At 40.4% G+C, this 26,797-nt stretch overlaps 1 protein-coding gene across 12 annotated transcripts; it reads left to right on the top strand.

Annotated features, from left to right (window-relative positions):
- Positions 1 to 1,429: 1,429 nt before the first annotated feature.
- Positions 1,430 to 25,794, top strand: LOC110987510 (uncharacterized). Of its 12 annotated transcripts, none has more exons than XM_087134708.1 (20): positions 1,430 to 1,886; positions 3,683 to 3,991; positions 9,110 to 9,181; positions 10,058 to 10,238; positions 10,875 to 11,063; positions 11,353 to 11,403; positions 12,200 to 12,256; positions 12,871 to 12,918; positions 13,672 to 13,704; positions 15,098 to 15,370; positions 15,910 to 16,116; positions 17,062 to 17,301; positions 18,057 to 18,113; positions 20,401 to 20,442; positions 20,950 to 21,237; positions 21,464 to 21,534; positions 21,845 to 21,955; positions 22,383 to 22,477; positions 23,331 to 23,400; positions 24,035 to 25,794. In XM_087134708.1, the coding sequence occupies exons 1-20, from the start codon at positions 1,647 to 1,649 to the stop codon at positions 24,263 to 24,265; spliced, it is 2,865 nt and encodes a 954-aa protein (XP_086990834.1). In that variant the 5' UTR covers positions 1,430 to 1,646; the 3' UTR covers positions 24,266 to 25,794. The 12 variants fall into 12 exon arrangements, with proteins under 12 accessions (XP_086990834.1, XP_086990833.1, XP_086990843.1 ...); XM_087134707.1 differs by having other exon boundaries at positions 10,869 to 11,063; XM_087134717.1 differs by lacking the exon at positions 10,875 to 11,063.
- Positions 25,795 to 26,797: the final 1,003 nt, after the last annotated feature.

Raw genomic sequence — 26,797 nt, 5'->3', positions numbered from 1 at the left:
TTCCAACTCGTCGTTAAGGTGCTGTTTTTCCAAGATTGCACCCTATCCATCTATAAAATGGCAGTTCCTATTCCATGCGTTCCCTAGTCATTGGTTCCATCCCTTACTTAAATGATTCTCTAATCCTAAGATCCCTGATGCACGTTTTAATCCCACTTCAGACACCAATTTGGTACCAACCGACTTTCACCAAGGTCGCCCCGGCTTCCCGACCAACCTTTTGGTAAGCCCAGGCGAGCTGCTATCCTAAACCTGGTAGACCTGGGTGGTGACTCCGTTTGGAGTGCCGTATGCCGCCAACACGTGCTGCTCAGTCTCTCTTCAGGACGGACATTTCGAATGACAGACTTCAGGGACGGACATTAAGGGCTAACTCGATCGACAGACAGACGGAGAAGTAATGGACACTGACACCTTTAATTATCGGTTTCAAATATTAATCACAAGATTTTTAATTACTGATCTCTTTCTAATTGGCAAGAAACTCCTTAATCGAAAAAATAATCAAAGGGCGGCACCAGAGGGAAATACCGTAAAGCACAGCCAGAGCTCCTGGCCCAGGCCCACAGCGCAAACTACAAGAACTCCCGGGATCCCCAACTCGCACAAAGACCAAATCCCCTCGGAGAATAACCAACAGGTCCCCAGTGCGTCCCCAGCTTCCGATCCCCTATCGTCCCTACGCAGTAAATCAGCAATTACGTCCGGTTCGTCCCCGTTCGCTCTAGACGTAGAGCAGCGATCCAGACACACGTCTTTTTTTCCACGACGCACCGCGATCATCTCCCCTCGAGCTCACACAGTCCGCCGACTGGGGCTCTGCGTAAACAACTGCTAGCGCTGCTAACTCGCTGCAAGCACGCTTATGCGATACCGATGTCAGACTTGGAGACTCGTTTATTATTATGTAAGTAATAACGACGTAAAAAGAAGTGCGGCAATGTGATTGGCTGCTACCACTTTTGGTAGTTGAGCCCATTCGCTGTGTACAAACGGTTGGCAGATTCGTCAAGTCGGGATTTCTGAACTGAACTCATAGTAGTAAGTGGACACAAGAGGGCGCGAAACGGCGCGCCGTCACGATATGTGTCCAAAGCATAAACGAAGACGGCACAGAGATCCCGACTTGAGGCAAGTCTAGCCCAAGTGGTGCGGCGCGTGTTAAAATCAATTTACGACGTTGCTGCAGGACTGTTACATTGATAAATAAGGGTTAGCTATATTATGAACAACTATTTTACCTTGTCGTATAAACCTTCACGTTAATCATGAATGATTAAATCAAGTGTTTACACTTTATAACACCTTAAGAATATACAACCTGTCTTAAATAATTTTTTTTACATGAATAAAGTGTATTGGAATAACTTTGCGAAGTGCAACCCCCCCTATTTTATGTTGACGAGTCCCTTGGATCCCGCTTGTGTACTAGTTATCTTGGGGACCGGGTATGGAGAACATGTTAGAAAAAGAGTACATGTGTAATTTTACTGAATTTCGCTCACAAAATGATGTCTTCTGTTACCTAGTTTATTTACGGCTAGGCTCAAATTCCACCATCAGTTAAGATCCACAGCAATGGATGAACTATCGAAATAGTATAAAATGCCACTTAGATGGCAAACGAGGAGGGATAAGTCGCTGGAATGATGACGGAGTTTCCCACGCTTTGTGTGCTCCACTACGACCGGGATGGGGCGGAGGCGCATCTGTCGACCACGGTGGGCTTGCGGCTGCCGAGACAGCGGAAGCCCCGTTCGCGATCTCGCACCCATCCGCGAGAGAGGGAAGGGGCTGAAGGAAGCGATCGTGAAGGGCTAGAATTTCTAGCCAGGGGTGTACAGGCGAGTGGCGATTATGGGGGGAAGACTCAAATTACAACTCCAGTGAGTATGAATGAATCAAACATGTCATATCCCTCAAAAATTTTGTTTCACCTGTACCATTTCACCATCGTTGTCAATTTGCCTTGATGGTGGTATTTCTAAATTCTAAAAACAAAATAAATTTGACACAGCTAAGCAATATGGATGCTACATTGTGTTTATTTTAATTCAGTTCGTTATTCTCTGCCTCTAGCGTATCTAGAACTATGTTGTGTATGTGGAACATTATTCTGCCTCTCTGCTCAGAGGCGGAACAATAATCCCTGTAGGCTGTAGTTCATAATGTGCATAGTGCATAAACCTTACAGTTTTGGAAGTACATGACCGAGTAGATGCCAGGTCCCAAATTTCACCACTCATTGTCAAGTCTGATTAGTTTTCACATCAAGTTGCACATTTAGGGGCTAGTGTAGTGACTATACGGTCAGCGACATTTGGGGTAGGGGTGTATTTGTTATTCCCCCCCCCCCAACTAGATTGATGCCCCTCGATCTGCCTCTCTGAGCAGAGAGGCAGAACGAGAAGCCCACGGATTTAGGCATATCCCACATTTTGCTCATCAATTTTAATCTTTTTTGTTACGGAAGATGAACCTTTTTCCTTCCCCTTCTTGCTTTCTGGTATGTTTTCAACTGGTTATTTAATCACTGTAAAGACAGAAATTGTCTCTAAAACAAGCTGTCCCCCCATTTCGTAACTGCAAACCACTCCTTGTAAATGCTAGATCTGCCACTATATGTAACATCCAGTCTCTTAAAAAGTGCTTTCTAGTCCCATTATTGGTCGAAATGAAGTCAGCAGGCCTGTTTGTTTCACACAGATCTGAATCGTAATCAGTGATCCCAAGGCTTCATGTGCACTATCCATGAGGCGAGTTCTGGTGTCAGTGATCCAATGACAGATCACTGATTGTGATCCGGATCTGTGTGAAACACAGGCCCAGTGTTGCATATTTTCAAGTGTGTTGGTGGATCCAATTTTGGCAGTCGCTGCAGCTTACATGGACGTGGATGATTGTGATATTTCAGATTTCAGAGCCAGTTTAAAAACTGGAAAAAAGAGTTGGAAACAAGCAAAAAATTTCACCTCATTTTACAGAGTAAGATACCATGCCAAACTTGGCGTGCTGTGAAATTTGGCATATGAGCTGGTACCAAGAGTCTGAACCCTGTCCGTGCTGTTTGATATTTACTTGAAATCTAGTACGCTCATTTATTTGTCTGCTGTGTCACTTACCAAACACATTTGGAAAAGCTTTTGTTGAGCAATGCAGCTACACAGTAAGCTGACTACATTATTTGTTGATTTTTGGGGGAACAACTTGTAACTTGAAGTTGAATTGATTCTCTCTTTAGTTTGGTTCAAGTACGGCAGTTGTTAGGGTTCTGGAAATGTGAACTTAGATGTGTTTGGGTGTGTGGAATGGTGTGATAGGCCTATGAAACTGAGTTCTTTGCATAGATTGGGTACATGTAGTTCTGTTTGAGAAAAAACTCACAATTTAGGATGTGCAAGATTGCGGTATATTTAGATATTTACAGGCACAATACTAACAAGTGTAAGTGGTACTGTTTTCTTATAAACTGCATTGCATGATCACACAGAGAAATACTGGCACATGTAGATTATTTTTTAAATACTTTTTTAAATAAAGAAACATCTACATGTAGATGATTTATATAGCACCAAATCTGTCTAATGATTCATAATGGCCTTTTAAGTTTCAGAAATTCTGTGATTGGTTGGATATCACCTTTTACATTTTCTTGACATTCTTGTACAATTTTTTCAAACAGTACCGTTACAGCTCTTCCAAAAGTTCCAGCCTTCAAGCCTCGAGGGATGACAACCTGTTATACCCTGACCGTGCCCACAGCTCCTTTGCCACCCCTGAGCTTCCCCACTGTCTCCACAGTCACCACCGCAGCCTCTCGGAGCCACCCCCACATGCCAGTGAGCGCGCCCGCACAGCACCCACCTCCTCGTTCTCCCTGCCCGTCCTACGACAAGGGGGTGCCGGAGAGACAAGCCTGACGGTGAACGCCGAGCTGCTGCAGGACCCCAAGTGGAACGAGTACCTAAATGCTTGGGTCTCAGGGGCACAGGTGGGTGTTTGGGTGATTACTAGGGAGGAGCAGGCCAGTAGTTAAACTACAAGGAGCAGAGGGGGATGTGCTCCCCAGTGGATATCTATCTTCCCCCCTCCCCCAATGCCCCGTATTAAAAACTATGAAATGTACACAGGCTGAAATATACATGTACAAACCACAGTTAATTTGCATTTCTGTGCCCCCTTGAAAAATGTGGGTGCCCCCTCGGAAATTTCACCCCACCGTACATGTACTGTAGTTATACCACTGCAGCAGGCAAAGGACAGAAGAAACGTTTTAGACTTCTGGAGCGTGTTTGTTTCGCAAAGATCTGGATCACGATCGGACACTGGTTCACTGGGGCACCAGAACCGGCTTAATGGATGGAGCAAACCTGTTTTGGGGTCACTGATCAAAATCCAGATCCGTGTGAAACAAACAGGCTCTTAGTGACAGGTCAGCTATTGTGTACATTGTGTTGGAGCTAATATGGACATACTTAAAAATGATTAGAGCAATAGTGGACCAGTCTCATTGGACTGGTACGCTTGCTGCCGTCAAGTATCTCAGAAGTTTCCCATTAACCAATACATGCCACATGCCATAGATATGCAGGGATGTCCGAAGTTGTAACATGGAAAACACCTATAAATTTCAGACCAAGAGTCACCTGAACTCTTTTCCGTGAGCCATGAATTCAAAAGCCTCCTCATTATCCCCCACCTTTATTTTTTATTTTCACAGTTGATGTGGCCCCTAAGAAAGAGATGAATTTGATTTTGACGGCTTGCTTTGTTAACTACTTCTAGTTCACCTTTCATTGTGAAATGAATTTGCATGTCCATGTAGTTGTTGAGTTTTGCTTGTGCTCTGACTTAAGTAATTTTACTCTGAGCTACTAATAAAGTGCTCAGGGGAGAAAGATAAAGATGACAGATTATAATGCATGTTGTGCCAAAGCTGGCTGAGCTATACATACCTACAGTTAACAAAGGAAATTGCACTTTACTGATAATAAAAAACACATCACCATTGAAAGGTACAAATAAAGGATGTAGTGAAATGCCTACTTCTTGCTGGCCATAACATGTGAACGCACACCCTGTAGGCATTTGCTCAGTCTGGCCGGACCTTTCCAGAAATTCAAAGGCTGCAGCATTCCCCTTTTGTGGCCCACTCCAGCTACACATGACAGTGCATGTGTACAAACCCCTGAGAATGTTTGGTTAAAGTGTTACACTGGCTAGCATCAGGGTGTTTGGACAGCTTAAGGTTAAAAAAAGCTGCTTGTGAGGGTGTGAAGTGCCACCCACACCGGGAGTGCAAATATAGTCAAATACCAGAGAGGTTTATTGACTATTATGCATGTAACTGATGTGCACATGTATGATGTAGAGGCATTGTGGCCCTAAGGATGTATACATGTACATGTACATTATAATACCTACACATACATGTACACAGCTACATGTATACTTAGCCTTGAATTTGTAGTCCAAGGGTACATGTACATATGTTTTTCTCTTAAACACACATTCCAATCAGCTGGACTTAAGTCCACAAAAAGTGCAGTGCTGTTAATGCAAGATTGAACAAGAGTTAAATAATAATCATCAAAACCACTATGTTTGTGATTTTTTTTGGAGATTTAATGAAAAGTGGTCATTTTAACATTAACAAATTCTGCCTTTTTGAAATGTTCCGGACTTGTGTGGTACTCATACACGTATGTCAACTTGCTGAAAACATTCAGGTATACATATAGGCTTCAAACTTTAAACCCTTCAATCTTGGGCTTGGATACAGAAACAGTGTTGTGTTTAAATAATACAAGGGCACTTGCATACACGAAGTCTACTCAAACTTATGAAAAATATGAAACAAAAACCCTTCTTTTGCCACGTGTTGGCCTGAAAGTTTTGAAACACTGAATTCCAGCCAGGCTGTAAAAATCCTTCATTGCACTTTTTTCTTTGCATTGCCTTCACATACATGTACTGTGTGAAGAACTTTGATGAATTAATTCAGCACCAAATATGGAAGGTTTGCAGTAACACCATGGGAGCAATCTCAGTCTTTTGATCAGTGTTGTAGAGGTCTCCTTTTTTGTGGTTTCAGTCTCGGTCTTGCCCTATCAGTGTCCCGGTCTTTGGAGGGCCGTTCTCCGTCTCAAAAGCGCCGGTCTTGGTCTCAGTCTCAGATGCAAAAGTCTTGGTCTCTATGTCCTGGTCTTGGCCTTTAAAGAGTACATGTACATGTAGGTCTCGGTCTCGGTCATCAAAGTCTTGGATGATGAACCGAGCACTCTTTATGAAATGCCAAGTTAAAACAACTGGTTCTTCTTAGAACCACACAACTAAAAAAGGGAGATTATCTTCCGTTGTGTCACAGCTCACCTGCTATACTTTGTTCATGTCCACCATGATAAACCTTCAAGACCCATGTACGTCTACATGTACGTGTAATCCAGCACAGTTTTTCATATGTGACTCAATCTACTGATAACAAAACTTTTTGCAAGTTGCCAAAGCCAATTTTGAGTTAAACCCCTTTGAAAGAATCTTTCACAGCACAATTCAATAGGAACATTCAGTTTTTCCCCCTCACATGTGTACAGGTAATATCCATTTGCACCACAATATCAAACTAGGTTATACATGTGCATCAAATCAAAGAACTCACACGTACATGTGTAGTTGCTCTGTCTAATGTGAACTAAAACTAAATAAACTTGAAACTCTTTTTATGGGATCCAGTCCCAAATCTAGTTTTTAAATTTGAATTTTGCAACAAAACTATAGCCCTTGAAATTTGACATGGTTTAGATAGAGTGATAAATTGGTAACAATCAAACCCGGACACAAATTGTCCCCCATACACACCAATATATCTTGTTAATCACACGCAAACAAATACTCTGAGTACAAAGTTTTGTCTTGATTGTTAGGCAGTTCTGTAGTCGTTGGACATTGGTTATCAGACATGCACTTGATCTCTCACCCCTAGTGTGTAACGGGTAGTGCGTGTTATGCACCCACGTGAATGTGAAGGTTCTCCTCACTTCTCTACATGTAGAAAACTGTACCAAGTGCCATTACATGTGGCCATAGCCACTTCAGTTTTTTTCCCCTCAAACAGAGCACTCTCTGAATTTTATAAATTGTCGTAAATAATTCTTTTTAGAATTAAAATCTTAGGTAGAAAAAAGTACAGGTGACCTCAGGGTTGTTGCTTGAATGTGTCTTTTTTTTCTTCGGAAAAATTGGAAACCCCCCAAAAAGGAATGCCAATGTTACGGATTTCAAGTCTTAAAAGTTTGTGTTGTTTGAATCACTTTTTAATGTGACTGAACAATACTCTACTGAACAACGAACATTTGGGAACATTACACATGCACATTGTGTGCAAAACAAAACCAAATGCCCCATATTTTTCATATTAACGGACAGAATTCTTTTTTATGTTCAAAACTCTTCAGGGCTCAATATAATGAAACCAAAATCAATCTTGTGCAAATTGCATTTAACTCCTTCAGAGGTCAGGGCAGATTAAACACATCTTTTGGCTAAATTTTAATATCTTAATTTCTGCTGATTAGAAAAGAATTTCACGCTGGTAGGGATGTAAGGGTGGGAATGTTCCATTTGGGGGCTCACAACAGTGTGGTACACATACATGTACATGCATGCAGCTGTTGTATGTGATTTCAAAGTTCATATGCAGCAATTAATCATTAAGCACTTTGGAAAGCACTCTTGAGGTCCATGCACTTTGAAATACTGTGAATATTTATCATGTTTTATATGGTGACAGCCATTAGGAAAATTTCCAGACAGACAATGGACTGTCAGAATACAAAATGAAATGCAAAAGTTACTGCTAAAAAGTAAAAACTTCATAATGTAAATGACATCAACTGGCAGAGCTAGTAATGCGTATGGTTACATGTACATGTACATTGTTACTGTAGAACAGAATTTTATTACAGTTTCTGTTGTGCTGGACAGAGATTATCTCTATAGAAGTTTGGTAAGCCAGGAAAGTTAAAGAACGTGCTTAGTTACATGTATACCAAACAGGTGGCTCATAAATTGTGTACAGATGACGCCAATCCATTCCGTTCCTGATCAACAATTTATGGAGAGGTCACAGCAGGTACATGTATGCCTGATCTGAATCCTGCATCCCCAGATGGAGAGACAACTACGGTACTTGTATCGAGAAATAATGCTGGTAGCCTCTAGACCCCTATAGGCACCAGACTCGGGTTCAGAACAATAGGTATGATGTGAACAAAAGCGTTGCTCTGTGGTTGGTGTATGTTCCCGTGCATTGTGGTCATTATCTGCCCTGTGAGCCCATACAAAAGTTGCTGTGGATGCACTGGGATGTATGGATAAAGTATTTAGTGTGTTTGGCTTGTCGTGAAAGGCATATCTATGGGGCTAGTATGGATCGGTTGTGGGGGGGGTGAAGAGAATAGGAGGGCACTTTGGAAATCTGGAACATCAACAGAAGCGTGTGTTAACGTTGCTCAAGGAAATGAGCTTTGTTGAAATAAAGATAGATAAAACAAAACAACAAAATAAGCAATTGATATCTTTCAACTTCATGGTGGGAGTAAATTACCGGAACTTTGCATGCATTTTCTGTGAAATGTCGTAGCTTAATTCCAGAACATGTTTGTATACATGTACAGTACATGACCTTTTTTATGCAGATTATCATTTGATACTTTTTCTTAAGTGCATCAATCAGGCCCCAGTTGACTGTTTACTCTTTTATAAAAGGCACGTCATTTTATAATAACATACTTGTCCTGATAAACTTTTCCAAATGGTAAATTTGCTCCTATTCTAGTTAAACATTGTCAAATAAACTCTCAAATATTGAACTGGAAAAATTGTCCACCAAAATCTCACGTTTAAGTTTTTGCTGTGTCAACATGGTCAAAATCCTTGAGAAAAGTCATTCCTGATCACATCTTTGCACTTTTCATCATTTTTTATTCCCTTTGTTGAACCTTTGAAACAGCATTTTTTCAGGAAATCGTTCACAGAGGGTAAACCATGCATGTACACAATTGATAAATATTTCATTTCCCATCTGGTTTATCCAATTTCATTTCTATAGGTGGGTTCGCACGCCTTTGTGAACTTCGTCGGAGCCATGTCACTGAAAGACCGTGGGCGATACCATTATGTGGTAAGCATGAGCAGAAGGTCATTGATTGCTTTGTCTTCACTGGATCCACAGTTGTTGGAAATTAGGCTTTATTGATGAAATTCAGGACTCCCGAGGGGAAGAATATTGATTTTGTTAGAAGGAATTCTTGGAAGAATGGGAAGTGTGGCTTAAATGACATCTTGTTGCAGCATTAGTACCAATTTTTCACCAAGGAGAGAAAGACTAATGCGTGCAACAGAAATGTGATCAGATGCAGATAATGTCAACTATCTTAGAGAGGTACATGTATTTGGTCTTGCAGTTTGTCACTCGTTTTGTTCCTATTTGCTTCAAATGATATATAAATTTACCTGCATTTTCAAACCATCATCAGCAGTACAAATCGCAAGTCTTTTTTCAAGGTGTCTCCATAATTACATGTATGCCCACATGCATGATGAAGCAATACATGTACATGTAAGTAATGGAGTTGTGTGAAAGAAGCAAACATATAACAAGAAAATAAACACTGAATTCAAATGGATGAATATTTAAAAGCCTTTTTCTCGCATCCCGATATTCTCAGGGAAACTGTTTCCATGCACATGGACACAAATCTCAAAGATGCATGCAACTTTTGGCATTGAAAATCCTAGCTTTTTAAAGAACCCTTCACTCGGTATGAAAGGAGATTTTTCTACTTCTTTCTACAGTCCCAGAAAATTCCTGACTTATTTTTAAGAAGCGTAGGCTTCACTCACAGCATTTTTGGTCTCTCCTCATTTCAAAAGGTCTTGCAACATAAGCAGTGGCTGCTGTGTGCTCTGAGTATAACTTTAAAAGTGGAACTGTCCTACGTGGACACAATGCACTACATGATCTTTCCTGAATTTTTTTTTTTTTTTCCATTTCCAGCGACAATTTGAGGAGCTGCCAGCTCTTCCCTGTCCTCGATTCTTGGAGCACATGCACCACATTCCAGCCCCCAAAGCCATGTGGAAAGAAAAGAAGAAGGCCCTCAAGAAACCAGAGTTCTGGACGTGGAAGGGAAGGACGTCACCCAAAGTGCCAAAACCGAAACCCGTTCGGAAAAGAGGTACGTGTTGGCACCAACAAAAGTGTCTCTGTCAAATAATGGCCGTTGATTTTTCTTTGTTATTGACGTGTGATCATTTCAATGGGTAGCAAAATCTTAGTTGGTTTGTTTCAATTATTAATGTTTACAACAAGTTTTGTGGACAAAATCCGACCACAGAAAAAGTATTCTTAAGGAAATTAGTGGGTCAGTGTTGTTTCTTAATGTACATTTAGTTAATCTGTAAAAAGAAAGTTTTTTAAATGACACTGTTGGAAAAGAGGTTGACTTTTCAAGTATGAAAATAGAGCGTTTAATAGGGAAATGCAGTTTGTACAATGGAATGAAGCAGATGAATTTTTAAGGGATATACCGGTACATGTATTTCGCCCATTTGAAAGGATGTTTCACTGAGTAGCCTATTTTGATGATCCAATGCAGTTGATGTCATAACTTCAGTGAACACTTTTCCATTTTGCTGTGCTGATATTAACTTACCTTTTCATTAACTCATGTACATGTAGTTTTCTGACATTGTATGTGTACTTTGTATGTTTTGAACATGTTCATGTCTCTAAAGTTTCTCACATGAAATCTGTTTCCTGTTTCTTGTATTACTTTCTTTTCATGTTCCTCTCCTTCCCCTCTAAGTTCAAGTGTGCAATAGTCTTCAAGCGGTCCAGGTAACACCGCCCTCCAGTGTCAAGGTTGTGACCGTTGACCTACCGACTTGCAGTCAGGACTCGCAGGAGAGTCTGACTTCCACTCCGACCTCTGACCTTTGCTCTCTTTCCAACCCCACCCCCTCCATGAGAGCACCTTCTCCGGTCAGATCACCAGAGGAAGGTACCGGTAACAATTTTTTGTCGCAATATTTTGGGCTTCTTCATTGGAAAGTTGGCGCAAAATAACATACTTGCTAACTGGTGCTCAGCCATTTTTTTCCAAGCCTGGTGATGGTGCCCTGCCCCCATTTTGCTCTCATTCTATTATTTTCTTTCTCTTTGTTCTCTTGTGAAGTAGATTTTCTTCAATGTTTGCACACCATTACTTTTTGCACCAAGTTGCACTTTCATGTCTTTTATTTTTTGTAGAGTTTTTGGTAGTAAAAAAACGTATTTCTAAAATCTGACAGAGAAGACAGTGCACTGGGAGGTTCAAGTAGAAAAATCTCCTGAACCGCTAGGTAAGTGAAGACCTGTGTGAGAGGAGCACGGTTTTCACACACTAAAGAAGCACCGTTTTGTGATTCTCAATTTGTATTTTGAGGGATCTCACACATTTTTGTTTTCAATTGCCGCTGTGAGGCATTTTGTTGTTTGCTCTTGTGACTTAAAATTGTCTGCTGTAATATAATTTTTTTCCCCTAGATTTCCCACGAAACTTTTGCCACCATCAAATGCACTGTTCAGTTGTTACTTGCTATCTGATACACGAAATGTAACCATTTTCCTCTTTTCACTTCAGATGAGAGAAAGTAACCCTTGGTTTTAATTGGAGCTCCTGCGTATGGTTGGATAATGTGTAGTGTGTACTGCATGTAGGACTTTTATGTGGATTTTACTTTGAAAATATGTCATCAAGTTGTTCTTAGAAACCTCTTTTTTATTTAAAGCACCAGACAACAAAATGATAGTTGTCCTTTGCAAAGTTGAGGTTCTTGGAAAAAAAGGTGCAGAGTTTAAAGCTCTGATATCGACATACTGTTGTATCTAAACATATTGTTGTTTCCTAATTCCCAGTGGATAGAAATATTCGCAGAATTACAGTGCAATGAAAACTCTTTAAACGGGGTTTGAAATTGGTTAATGTAAATATTTCAAATTGCAGACGTTGCCCTGTTGTGTTTAATAGCCCTACACTTGATGGATTGCTATGCACTGAACTAACAGCTTTGGACTGTACAGTTTCTTTTCCTGTGTCTTAATTTAATTGTTGGGTATAAGTGACAATTTTGGTGACTGTTTTGTATCGCGGTGCAGTTTTGCCAGAAATAGAGGAATACAGTGAACCCAGTGACTATGGCTCAATAAGATCGGGTAAGAACAAACAGTACATTTACATAAACAGCTCAGATTTACAGCCATGAATCGCAATGTTTCAATGCTTCTTCTGTCTGCATGGCCATGCTCGCAGTTGCATCACAGTGTGTTTCATGTTGCGATTAACCTTGTACATACTTTGTTGAAAATTACAGGAGAACCAAAGAAATCCACTTGAGAAAAATTCATTGGTTTAATCCACTGAGCATTGCTTTGTTGGCTTTAATTAGTTACAGTGTTCACATGGACGCATTTCATATGATTCCAAACATATTAATACATATGCAGCAAATGCTTCCCACAACTGATTGGCCTAGTACTTCAGTGAGCATTTTAGTTACATTTTTAGGTTAACTTTTATATTTCATTTTTGAAAATGATCAGCAGCAATGGAATGAAAGAATCCCTTGCATGTTTTCTGCTGTAAACTACATGCATACTCACAAGCAAATTATGTTCTGTGAAAACTCCTTTCCACTTTCATAGATGCGAGAAGTTACATGTACTCTTGTTTTAGGAATGCCGTTTAACTCAGACTTTGTACGTATTAAGGAATGCAGTTTCATTCTAACTTTGACTCCTCTTTGAAACTTAACGCATGCTAACTCAAGGAACGTCAAGTCCTGTGAGTGTAAGATCCCAGCACACAGCGACCAGTGGTAAGGATGAGTGGCACCCATGGGCCCATTTTGATGGATCTGCTAATGAATGCCAGTTCATGGACTTTTGTACTTGATAGTTCTGTGTTTCCAGGTTATGCACAGAAATTGAGCATATACATGTACTGCCAATACGTCTTGGCCACTGTGTGTATGCATGCACAAGGGCCTGTGTGGATGTATGCATGCACAGAACGCTTACCATTAATGCATGCACGTTACGGTTACTATTACTTTGTGAGCTAGTTGTAAGCACAGGTTCTTTTCTTGTGACAAGCAGAGGCATGAAATTGGGCCCAGTTACAAATCTGATGTGGAATATTCGTTAAGGTTGCCTCAAGTCTTCCGATTGTCTGTTTCACAAATTTTGCTCTGAGCACGGAAATTTTTTGCTGTTATCCTGCTTGTAAATTCTTGGGGTTTAGAATTTTTCAACTTGAGTCTTCTTTTCAGGTTTGTGCCTTCATCATAGAGTTTTGTTCAGGAAAATGCTTTAAACATTTGGCAGATTTTCTGGCAGCTTTCTAACTCACAGCTTTTCCTTCTAGAGCAAAAGTAGGACATCTTTCCTCAAACACTTGTGTGCTTTTGTATACTTTTGTACCAAGTTGCTTAAGGGTTTTACACTTTTCTGTCAACTTAACATTGTAGTTAAGTGAACCGGGGTTTGAAGAGAAATGTAAATATCCAAGTCAGATTTGAACCGTTTTTCCTCATCTTCCCCCCTCCCCCTGCCAACTCTTGCCTGGCCAGGCATTGAGTCCCTGGATGTGGAGCCAGCTTTTGGTAAGATGGGTTGCCGTGGTTGCCACAGTGTGGATGCATGCAGACATAATACCAAATTAGTCCTCATCTTGTCTGGTTACCAAAGGGCAAAGATACCAGTTTCTTTCTGGGCACAGCATTGTTACATTTTACTTTAAACACTCTATTGTTATCCTTGAAGGTGCAGTTTAAGTTGAAACGCACAATGCATCTCAATAATGTCAAGCACTGATGCACTGTGAGCACATGTGACATGTCACGACAATATGAGGGTGAAGTCGCACCCGCTATTTCCTATTGTGATGGTTCAAAGTCAAAAATTGAAGGGAGGTTAATTGTTGAGTTTTGTAGTATTTGGAAGGATTAACCCTTCTACTTAATTCCTTAGTTTTTGCAGGATAAAAATATTAAAAATGTCATTTGCTTACCAATTTTGACAAAAGCATTATTCATGTCTGGTCTGAAATGTTAAAACAATGTCTGAAATACCGACCCAAAGCATCCGGAATAGTGTCACATTGTCACCTGGTTCTTTTCCCTGAGTCATTTATTATTATACCATTGGAAAGCTCTTTTTCTGTTGGATTAAAAATATCAATATTTGCATTTTCCAAAATTCCAACTTTCAGCTCATTTTCTAGTGACAGGTTCCATATTTCTAAATGGTAATTCCCATGGTCTCCCTTACCAGTTTTTGATTAAAGAACTTTACTCCTGGACATCAGTAGAGAGTTTTCTGAATATTGTTTCAAAACTGAATGTGAATGAATTTTTGCAACTGTTTCAAGGAATTCAATTTGCACAGTTTTTACTTAATCTTTCCGAAGCAAGCATCTGCCTCAAACTTTACCTTTATCTGTTATCTTATAATCATGCACTGGTGTTTGTTGTGCTTGTTTTCCACCATAGCTTCTTAATTAACATTTATCAACTTAAATCTAAATTCTACTCATTCATTATCTAATCAATTTTGCCGTTATCATGCTTCATATCGTGTCAGAAATCACCTAGGGCATGCTTCCAGCCACTAGTTAAGTATTCTAACATTTAGTCATATCTAGTGACCTTCTTTTGCCGTGATACAGCACTAGAAGTGGTTTGATGTCAGTTTCACTGATGGCTTATTTCAGTTTTAAACCTTTCTGGTTATGAGTCATTCAAAACTGTTGAAGTAATTATGGAATCAGAAAAAGTTAATATTGATGTCATTGGCGAAGGGAAGTGGAAAGATTACAGTTCAATAGATTTGTCATTTTGAAAGGTAAGTTGTCCTTTTTTTATATTCGATTTTTGTGTTCTGCTTTCAGAAAACCATGATGTGAGAACAGTCTGATCTGTTCTCACACAACAGGAGATATCCAAGATACGTGTACTGTCAACATGGGCAATAATGTCTTGTCTTTTTATTCCCCAGTCCCACTCAAACTGCACAAGTTGGAGAATCCTCCCCGACCCCCGACGACTGTCGACTGGGACAGCCACAGCTACCTAGCTGACCTTGACAACAGCGATGACAGCGACACAGAAGGAGCCAAAACTGGCCAGAACCAGGACAAAGATGATGCAGATAGCCCTCCTGAGCCTAAACGGAGGGACGTTACCGCAGGGCCCTTGGAGACGAGCAAAGTGGACCAATCTAGCTATATGTACAATGATCACATGATGGTGCTGGAACCTGTAGTGTATGGTAGGTCAACAAAACAGGCTAAATAATAACAACTTCTTGTTTTAATATGGACACAAATCCTAGAAAAGATGTTCAAATGAGCTGAACTTCTAGAAGTCCATTCTCAGGAAATTACAATTATTAAAAAAGTTTAAAATAATGCACTTATTAGTCTTATTACTTTTATGGCAATATGCTCTATTAACATTGACAGTTAAGAGTGTTGCACTTAAGCATGTTAAGAGTGATTTTGTGGAAGGCCATCCGTGAGAACAAGAAAGGGTGTGTTTTTACGTCATGATGGTCTTTTAGTGGAAATTCGCCACAAACTCGTACAGTAGGTTCATACGCTTTTGGTATGGGACGCATGGAACATATGCAACATCTCTGTTTGAATTATGGTTTGACTGTATGTTCTTTGTGTGCAGCAGCCCTTTGTAAAAACTTCCAACCAGCCAGTCTCATTGCTGATGAGGGCACTCTGCAATTTAGAGGGACACATCTTCTGTATTACAGTAGCTCACTGCCTGTCATTTGCCATGTCAACTATTCCTCTTCAGAGAGTTACTTGCCATTGGATGATCCATCTGAGATGATGAGGTCAATCACAGTGCCAGGGTGCGAACAGTCGGTAGTGGACCCTTACCCACTGGAGGAGCCGTTGCGGCCAGACGTGGCTGATGTCGATCAAACAGTTGTCCACCAGTCGTCCATCTTGACCAGACCTGAATTGCCAACTCCTCCACCGCCACCCTCTCCTCCCAAAGGTATGTCCATGTGAACATTTGGGAGTATCAGGGTTAAAGTCATGCATATTTATTCTCTTAAGGTTTGATATTTGTACTGGCCTACAGGTCTAGAAAGCATTTCATTAGTAGTTTAGTAGTTTGTTGGAAGATTATTGTACAGACAAGCATGAAAATATATTTTTTGCCCCATAATTATTATTTTTGCTACTTACATGACCTTGGAAAAAAAAACCAATGATGCAAACAATATGAATACACATATAAATGAATCTTTACACAAAAAATAATAATAATTAAGAGATTGAGGGCAGCAGTATAAATGAAAAGTTGAAATTGGGCTTCCCTGTGAAGTATGCAATAACCAAGACACAGGAAAACACAACAAAAATGTCCTTTCAGTGTATCCACTTACCCATACTTGGAGAAGTCCCAAGGAAATGTTTTGGGGTCATTTTTTTCTGAAAGAATGCCCATTTTGGTCCAGTTACTTCCTTTGCTTTGAATGCCTGAATGTACTCTTTGAGTATTACTGTCGTCCCTAAGATGTGATAGAAATGCTTGTGACTTGGAGGTGCAAATTACTGTCGTCACTAAGATGTGATAGAAATGCTTGTGACTTGGAGGTGCATATTACTGTCGTCCCTAAGATGTGATAGAAATGCTTGTGACTTGGAGGTGCATATTACTGTCGTCACTAAGATGTGATAGAAATGCTTGTGACTTGGAGGTGCATATTACTGTCGTCACTAAGATGTGATAGAAATGCTTGTGACTTGGAGGTGCATATTACTGTCGTCCCTAGGATGTTATAGAAATGCCTATGACTTGGAGATGTGTTGGACAAACTGGCCCCTAGCATGCATTGACCTCTGACATGTTCAGTTACCTTCAAAGTAAATCAGTTGTTTATATTCCAATTTTTTTCCTAAGTTTTTGGTTTTGTTTTCATTTACTTCTTTACAGAGCCCACGCCCCCTCCTACTCCACCACCACCCAAGGAGCCCACCCCACCCCCTAAAACCCCCACCCCACCTCCCATTCTGAAGCCCAAGAAGAAGCCATCCAAGCCCAAGCGGCCCCCAAAGAAGGAGAAGTCCAAGGCGGTGAAGACAGTGAAAACACCAGTGAAACAGCCCACACCACAACCCGAGCCACAGCCTGTCATGCTGCCACCCAAGAGCCTTACACCTCCGCCCCCACCTGGTATGTGTTGTCTAAATTATTTGATGGATTTTTGTGTCTGAGTTTCATGTTTGGATGTTTGGTCTTCGGTAGCGTTATGTTTGTCTGGTGATTTGTAAGCAGTGGTCAGAAAAAGTCTCCACGGACAGACAGGGAATGAAGGGTTGAGTCCCACTCAAATAGTTTGAAATCAGTCAGAAATGTCAAATTTTCGTCAAAGCTTCTGAATCTTACATTTTGATCCGGCTAGAATCTTTCTGAAATACACTCCAGTCACTGCATGGGGATTTGTTTTTGTACCAGATCATTTGGGTTGTCTGTACCTTTCCAAGTTCCATTAGTTTTCACAAAAAAAGTGTCTCCCTACAGCATTTCCTCCAATTTTTATTCACAAGTATGTATCCAATCTGTCTTTGTCAACTTTTCTAATGGGATTAGGGAGGAGAGACAATTGACTGCAAAGTTTCACACAGAGAAAAGAGAGATTTTATGTGAAATGCATTTCATGTCATCGGATTACATTCCATTGCATTCAGATAAATTTGTGGCATCGAACATTGTTCCACAGAAAATGAGTAAAAAAGTTGTTGCGAGTTTCCCTTGGTTGTGGTTTATTTGAATAGTTTGAAATTAGACAGAAATAGAAGTACATGTAGGAAATAACTCAGTTAATGAAAGAGCGGATATAAGGAAAGGGAGGGCAGTGTGGTCAGATACATTGTTTTGATATGAATTTCAAATTGTCAACATTGCCTTTCTGTTGCCATGCCGATCAGAACCGGAACCAGTCAAAATCCCGACCCCAGAGCCTCCCAAACCACCCAAGGTTATTGGTGAGTAGTGTGGGATTGCAGTGTATGCAATGCGAGTGTGCTTTTTAGCTTTGATGCATCACAGTGTCACGATAGCTGCATATTACCAGTCAGCTGGAATTTGCCTCTGTAGAGATTTTTCACATAAGGTAACATGACAGGAAAAGGCATTTCAGGAAGCATACCATGTCCATGACAGGGCATGCATTTTCAAATCTGGCAGTTTATTTCTATTAGCAATTTCATGTACTCTGGAATGTTGAGAGACTCTGAAGGCATGCGCACTTTTGCACACATCTGAGTAAATTGAACACTGACTGTCAAAACTCACATGACTGAAAATCCTCTGTAAGTGTAACTGACTCCTCAGTGCATGTCGACTGTTGGAGAATAATTCCAAGCATACGATCTTGCTTTTGCAGTGGACAGAGGCATGATGCTAACTGGGAAACTCAAGAAATAAAAAAAAAAAAAGAAAGCAAATACATTTGCTCAAAATAATATTGGATTCACAGGTGCCATCCAAGACATGCATTGGCTTCTCTGAATGCACCATTGTCACTCTTCAACATTTGAGAATTATAGTCAGATTTTACACAGCAGAAATGCAAAATGCTTTGTTCGAACTTGTGATTTGCTCACAGGAATAAAGGAAAAATAAACATTTCACAGTTTGCAATTAACACTGTACGTTTCTAACAGTCATTGCAAAAAAAAGTGCTACCAAAACCAAAAAGTGCCCAGCCTAATTCCCCTTGTTCCGCCTGAAACTTGCCCCAGCTATGCATAGGTTTGTAAAGTGATCAAGGGAATAAATCCAGTGTAATATGATAAAGTAGTAATGGGTTAAAGCTATGGTGCAGTCGACATCCATAATGGAGCATCTAACTATGACATCAAGCGTCCTCCTCTGCAATCAAGTAAAAGCAAGCTTTCCCTCCTCCATGTTCAGCAGGGTTGACAGGAAAATCTGCCATCATTTATACCTTAACCAGGCTGTGTCAGGATGTGAAATTGTCAACATACCCTCGCTAATCCATGCAGCACTACTAACAGCTTTGAATGCTTTTAAGCTCAAGTGAAGAAATCCACTATCCCTTGGAAACACAAGAATATGTACATGTGCACACCGCAGAAAAACAAAATCCAAGGCAGTATTATCACGCTTCTTTAATTGAACTCTTGCATGCTAGCTAAGAACATTTGCGGAATCCTCTAAGATTGCAGGAATTCTTGTCACGTTGGACTTAGCTGAACTGTAATTTTGTAATGGCTGGGCTCTACATGTACATGTTCACATACCCTCTGGGAATTTTTGAAGGACCAAGGAGGGTTGTGGGTTTAACACGCAAACCCTGTAACTTGACAGGCTTGGAGAAGGCCGAGTAACCCTTCACTTGCAGTAGCTCTTCTCCAGAATTGCTTTTGCCTAAACAATTCTGTCATAACTAGGGTAAAAATTTCCGAGGGGGCACCTGTACATTTCAACATTTGAAATGGGGGAGGGGGAGGAGCACCTGTGGGCAAGTATTTCTGTAAGGGGGGGTATGTGCCTCCCCATGCCCAACATAGATATGCTACTGGTCAACATAAACCTTCACATGAATTTGGCTTAGAAAACAAACCTGATGTGCTGATAGCCTCCTGGATATTGTTGCCAGGGTTTACAGCCGTTTGGTATTTTCACTTGTGAGAATGGTCCAAATTGTTCTTTTTGCCTTAACAGAGTTTGCCTTTGCTTTGCAGTGATAATATGACACTGTTGTATTGTGAAGGGAAGTTTTAGGTCTGCGAACAATGAATTCAGATTAGAAATAATGTGTCCAAAGTATGCTGTGTCATTGTATCAGACACCCCCAGAATGCAAGAATATCATTTTGTGTGGAGAGGCTGGGTTAGAAATTAAACCTAGAGCAAGGTTTGAATTGTGGATGAGCAATTCGGGAGAGCTACTTAACTCTTTCAGTATCAGGGATTTAAGTATTTTCCTCCCTGGGTGCTCATAACATACCCAAGTTCAGGCCAGAAATTAGGGCTTTAACTTGTAGCCATGACTTGGAATCAACTGATATTTCTTTGGATGAACAATACCCTATGTGCCCCCAAAAAGCCATCCTTGAGAGTTTTGACATCAAGATCATCCATAACTGATAAAATGTCTCTTTCAGAGGGAGTGGCTTTCAAACTTTATTTATTGAAGGGAAACTTGACTATTGACATGGAAAAGGTAATTATCCTCGTGGCCCATGCATGTTGCCCCTGCAAGGCAAAAAAGTCAACCCTTATTTTTATTTGCACTTTTTTCCAGAGTTGCCTCCTTTGCCCACTGTCGTTGATCCTGAACCAGAAGGTAAACAGCCAGTTTTGTGATTATCGCCAACTTTCCAGGCATTTTTCTTCGAAATTTTCTCAAATGATTAAAAAGAGTGGATTTCTTATTGTTTCTCTTTTTATTAAATCTATCATCAATACCATAAAAGGAAAATTAATAAGAACTGATAGTCACTTCACGAAGTGACATATTTGGCAAACCACAGTCTGATATCACATACAGGAAGTGTGCTTTAGTATGTGCCAGAACTACCCTGTGCATTACTTCCTGTATGACTGACAATACATGTAGGTAAATAAGTTTATAGTTAAATTCTCACAAAACCATAAGTCATCCAGTCTCAAGCCAAGTCATAAGCTATCATATTCAAACAAATTGAGGAAAAGTCAATCCTTTGTCACTGTTCATCCCTTGTTCCTTGTGACCTGACTTCCTGATTAAAGTTGAGACTGACTCATGGTGGACTCAGGTCTGTTTACTCAAATGATCAATATGTCTGAGATAACTTTGATGTATCTGTTTCAGTTGAATCTGAAATAAGTGAAGTCGTGCCCTCCAGCTTTCCAGAGCCTGAGGAGTCAGATCCCAACCCTTCAGTTGCCTCTCTAGCCTCCAGCCCCCCGCCTAGCACCCCAGCTCCCCCTCCCCTCCCCAGCTCACCCGCTGAGAGAGACATGTCCTTGGCCCAGGAGCTGGAGCGACAGCGGCTGGCCGAGGAGAGGCACCGCAAGGCCATGATGATGTATGAGATGCTTAGGTCCAAACAGCCCATACCAGCGGCCAGGATGGAGGAGGGCGAAAGCATCAAAGAATGTAAGACTGGAGTTTCTCCACAGATGTTGTCTATCACATTGAACAGCCTTAATCTCCCACAGGGTGCTCCAGTGAGCGAGACATCACATACAATGTTTAAAAACCAGCCCTTGTGGCCAACTAAAGGAAGAAACCTCAGTGTATACTTGCTAATCATAATTACTCCTTAGGATTTGCAACTGCTTGTGCCTAATTAACATGTGACATTGGGTGTCTTTTCTTGTAGATGGATGGCTGGCACAATTCTGCATCCTCAAACCGGAGAAGTTGAAGATGTACAGCATGGCCTTTGAAACTGTGAGTGCAACTGCAAAGTTAAGAACGGAAAAGCAAGAAGAGTTTTTCCACTGCTGGGGCTGTATGGCCCCACCCTAATAGCTCATTCAGGGTTAACGATGTGGGTAAGCTGCAGTATGTGCAAGCATGTTACTACTTCAGTGATAATGGCCTCTTGTGTACCTCTCTGTGCTGGAAGATATGTAAACCTGCATTGATTTTCTGTAACAGGTTACCATCTGTAGGCGGTTAAAGTCTGTAAATTACCATGTTTCAGAAGATTTCACTTAAAAATACAATCTCATTTGACTGTGTGACTGCTGTTTTCTAGGTCGACGAGAATCATAAGGGCTGGTTGTCCTGTTTTGATACACTGATTGCTCTGAAAGGAATCACTGGTACCCAGAACCTTACAGAGAAAGAGGAAGAGTACATCTGCCGGGTAAAGCATATTAGTGCATTTTTAGGGAAGTGCATTTTTAGTCTGTATGCCTGAATTTTATAAATGGGGTTGCATATGTCACAGATTCCAAGAAAAAAAAATTGTAAAAACTTTGCATCTTAACTTACTGACCCAAACAATTTCTTTCATTGTATGTTTTCATTGCAGTTGTCTGTGTATTTAAGTAAGCATCAATGTGGCTGTTGCAAAGTGCATCAAATTAACCTGCCCAGAAGAGCATGTTTCTTCAGCCTGTCCTCACAGAATGACCAATTATGTATAAACATATTGTGCAATTTGAGTCACCTTCTGTCTGGTGGATCGCAAATACAGGAGTGTGAGGCAGGCAGGTTTACTGCAATCAAACTTTCTTTTTGTAAGTCAATTTGTTCTGAATGGTTACCTTCTTTCTTTCTCCATTCCTCAGATTCTGGAGATTGCTGATTACAACATCATGGAGGGGTCTGACTTCCGTATATTCTCGGTGATGGCAGGCTTGTCACAAAAGATTGCTTCCGTTGAGTAAGTCACCATGTTCGCTCCCCATTTGTCTTCTCTAAGATATTTGGTTTCTCATAGATTCTAGGTACAGGTGTCTGTAGAATTACCTAAAATACAAATTTACAAGTGTATTACTTATAATATAAATTAAGAAACTGTTGTATGAAGAAATCAAGAGAAATGTTAGAAAATTTCCACAACTTTGATTAATTCAACATTCTACAAATTATCAGTTACTCCTTCACACCATGGTAGGACTGTGTGCTTAGAACTTGGTACTTGTAAAATTAACTGGAAACACAGCCAATGATTTTAATTTCTTTGCTCCATTCCTTGAAACTGACCTGTTTGTTCCAATCCATCATCTCTTCAAATAAAAGTCATCAACAATCAGATGCCTGATTGTTGACTCGCAGTTTGGTCATTTTTTCGTTTTAACAAATGTGATTCATTCAGCAATCTTCTTTCATCTACTCCAGTGTCATTGCCATTCACAAGCAAATTATATGGTTCTTTTACTCTGTTTGAAAAGAAACAGCAATTTGTTTTTGTCTATTAAATATCTTCCTTGAAAACCAGCCAGCCCAAAATTGTAATCTCTGAAGTGGGTTACTGACAACCCAACCACTGTGATTTTTTCAGTACCATGTTCTAAAAGTGCCCCTAAACACACTGCCCTACACTATGTCACTAATTCCCCATGTGGCTAAATTACTTGCTTTTACATGAATGTTTTCAACTTTTAGTGTTTTTTGGTAGCAGTATTGCTATCATTGGAATGAAATCTTAATCGGCATCGAGCTCTGACTTCCCTCAAGTGTGTGGAAAGTTATTTTGAAATTCGGGTTGTGTGTTTTCCTGTTCTATTTTGCAGTTCATGGGTTCGAAACCTGATCCAGAAATTTGATCTTCAGATGTTGGACTGGAAAATGTATCGTGGCAAGGTAAAAAATACTGGGAAGGGAACAAGTAGGCTAAAACTAAAGTAATAAGATAAAACAAACTAAAGTAATAAGATACTGTTACAAGGGTTTAAATTTCTGTATTCCACACAGCTTTATTTGTACACGCTGTTGGCTTAAATTGCCCCTGACTAAAATATGCATACTGAGTGGCTGTCACAGCATAAATCCTCAAGGATTCCACCTTAAACAGAAACAGAGTAAGACTGCAAAATTCTTACATCTGTCAATGCTGACATAGCTGCAAGGCTGAAGCTTCTGCTGATTGAATGATGACATCACTGTTTTGGTCATGAAATGTGAAATTGACCTCAGTGGAATTTGCCCACAAAGGCCCTTAACCGGTTTGCACTGAAGGCCATGAAATCACACTCAGGCAGTCTACATGTATATTCATAAGGACAGCTGATAGGTTGAAGCATCGACTTACCAATCCATGTGTTCAGGCTTCACTGCACTCACTCTTTTGATCACTGCTGAATCAACAACTGGATAGATGACACTGGAATATATTTATTGCAGTGTCCCTTTAGCCTTCAAACCCTCTGACTTGGAATTTGGTGTTGCATTGCAGGTGCAGTTTACATGTAGCTTGTCTACTCACTTTTTTCCGCAGGAACTGTTTGAGTGGTGTATTGACGAGTCGTCCAGTCGTCTCTCGGTCCCCCGACTCCTGATTGAATTGCGTGCGGGCGGGGTCAGTGACGAACACCTGGACGAAGTCCGGGACAAATTCGGGGAGGATGGGATGCTAGACTTGCTCGATTTCCTGACGTACTTGCCCTTGTTCATCATGACACATGAGTCAGTGGTCTGTAACCCCCTAAGTGATGTGAGAGACAAGTGATGCAACCCGTGTTGCTTAGGTACTCAGACTGCTTTTCACAAAATACAGTCGGTTGCAATTGCCAGACTTTACTCCCCAAACAAGTTGTGTTGTAAAGTCCAGCACTGTGGATTTATCCCATTTTAGACAAGGTCATGACTGCTTGACCAGATTACGTCTTTGTGGATGTTAAAGTGGGGAAAAACAGGTTTGTGGGAGCTGCCATTTTTTTGACTTCGTACAGGAAAAGTGGTGCTACAAGTGTGACTATTAACTGGATTCCCATTACCAAGGAAACACTTAATGCACTCACTGACCGGCACAAATGAGATATGCAGAGCTCTGATTTTCCTCAGAATGCACGCAAAGTGTCTATCCTCATCAAAAAGAGGATGTGTGCATGGCATCCACAGGGTAGAGGAGGCCAGGTTTTATCTGACCTCTGGCAACTCCATGAATACAGTCATTGTAATATTGATGATTTAACCAAAAAACAGGGCTTTTTCCATAAAACAAACTGCATTCCATTTCAGTGACACACCACTGTTACGCAAAGCAAACTTTTTTCTCTTTTATGTGCATGTTTTTTTGATGCTTGCTTTTAAACTAAAGGAGAAGAAATTTTCACTTGTCAGCCTTGTCCATATCTCTATGGAAATGCTGCTCTTGCTTCCACAGTTTCAAATAAGAAGTTCCTGTAGTCTGCAAAATGCCTTATTTCTTTACTCGGGAAATGATGGAACAGTTAAAAGCTGGTTGCCACTGATGTCCCTGCGTAACTTATGTGCGTTAATAAGTGCATGCACACTCTGTGTCAGCTCCAAAGGGAAGCTGTTACTTCTTTATAATGAAACACTCACCATGCCCTTAAAAAGGAGTGATCGGTAGTGAAATTACTAGCCAGGAGAAAAGACTTTCTGGAAACATTGTTTCATGTCACTTTTTCACACAAGCATGCATATAGTGCAAGAAAAAATGTAAATTGTTGATAGCATATTGCTTTTTATGATTGTATATAGTACATTAAAAGATATGTAAATGCTGGTATGCTGTATTATATCACTTTTATATCCAAAACATGTCTATTCAGATGGGTATTGGAAAGAGTGTGAAATTCTGTGAATTGGATTTGCTATGTCACGAAAGGGAGCTTCTTTTCAGTATTGAAGGATACTGAATAACAGGCATTCTTTTGCACAAAATCAAAATCCCAACACCACTTGAAATGTGTTAATTGGTTAAAAATTTCCATCAGTCAGTAAACAAAAGAAAATTATTACATATCACAGTAGCTCTATTAAGTGCATTCAACATTTGATAAATCAGTTCTGTTGAGCGATTTTGCTAGCCTTAAAATCAGAGACTTTTCCATGAGAAACTCGAATTATGCAGGGACCATCTGAAGGGAGTTTGACCAGACTTTCAGAATTAATATTTTGAATAAAATATTTCTGAAACTTTGGGGCCTTTTCTGTCAAAAAATTTACTTATGCATAGGATATCTGAAGGGATTTTGACCACACGTTGAAATAAATGTTTGAATCAAACGATTTTTGTAGCTTGTTTTAAAACACCTCAGTTTCTTGGTTCAGAGTGCCTAATTATAGTGCATGTACATATTTCAGTAAGGTTTCTTGTGAATTTACACAAATGGACTCAAAATCAACAAGTCTCTCAAAACCGTTGAGACAAGTCGTCTGTTGAGACAAGTTGTCCGCTCATCCTGCAACACTGCACTATGCCTAAAAAATCACGTGGTAGATAGACATGCCTAATTTTTGAGGTATAAAAATGGCGGTCACAGCAAGTCGATCTGGCATCCATGCTGACCTAGTACTAGCCACGTAGTCCGGATGGGGATCCTCGTTTTGGATCGCTTGAAATAATAATCTACCTCATTTGTGTTGTTCTTTAGTTCTGGTTCTGTATTCTCAGACAAGTTCTGTTTAAAAGGTGAAATGCAAGCTCCTTGTTGTACAAAACTTTTGGCCAGATTTGCGAATGACATTTTTGAACGGTTTGTCAAAAGTCACAGAGGCGAAAGAAAAATATTTACAGGGCGATATGTCACTCACAACGTGCGATCCCAAATACTTTTTTCATACTGAAGCTTTTTCATTTAATGCCTGTTTGATCAAAATGACTTTGAAAGTTTCCTTTTCTCATTAAAACTAGCCGAAATCTTTATGTATACTTTTCCTATGGATCGCGCATTCAGTGCACGCAATATACGGTTAGGTGGTTTTCGGCAAGCTCTCCTGGACCATGGCCTAGACCAAGCCTTTTCTCCAAAGTCCTACCGTCTCAGAGTAAGTTACCTGACCCCCGCTTGCTGTTAGGTTTCCTAACACCTTGACAGCATCGCCCTGCAGGCTCACCGCCGAGAATTCTCAAGCTTGACACCACAATCCAGAAAGGTGCTATCCTGTCACTAGTTGACCTGCCTCACTGGGCGCATGGGGCTCATGGTTTTCCAACGTTGCAGGTCAGACACCTGGCAATACTAAAGCACCAGAGAAAAAGAGCAACAATACCAGACTTGCTTTCGTGGAT

The sequence above is a fragment of the Acanthaster planci genome, linkage group LG03, assembly GCF_054643075.1.
Source record: "Acanthaster planci isolate LZ-2023a linkage group LG03, COTS_SCS, whole genome shotgun sequence".
NCBI lineage: Eukaryota > Metazoa > Echinodermata > Asteroidea > Valvatida > Acanthasteridae > Acanthaster > Acanthaster planci.
The sequence above is the reverse complement of the archived record's forward strand: the minus strand, read 5'-3'. Positions and strand labels throughout refer to the sequence as shown.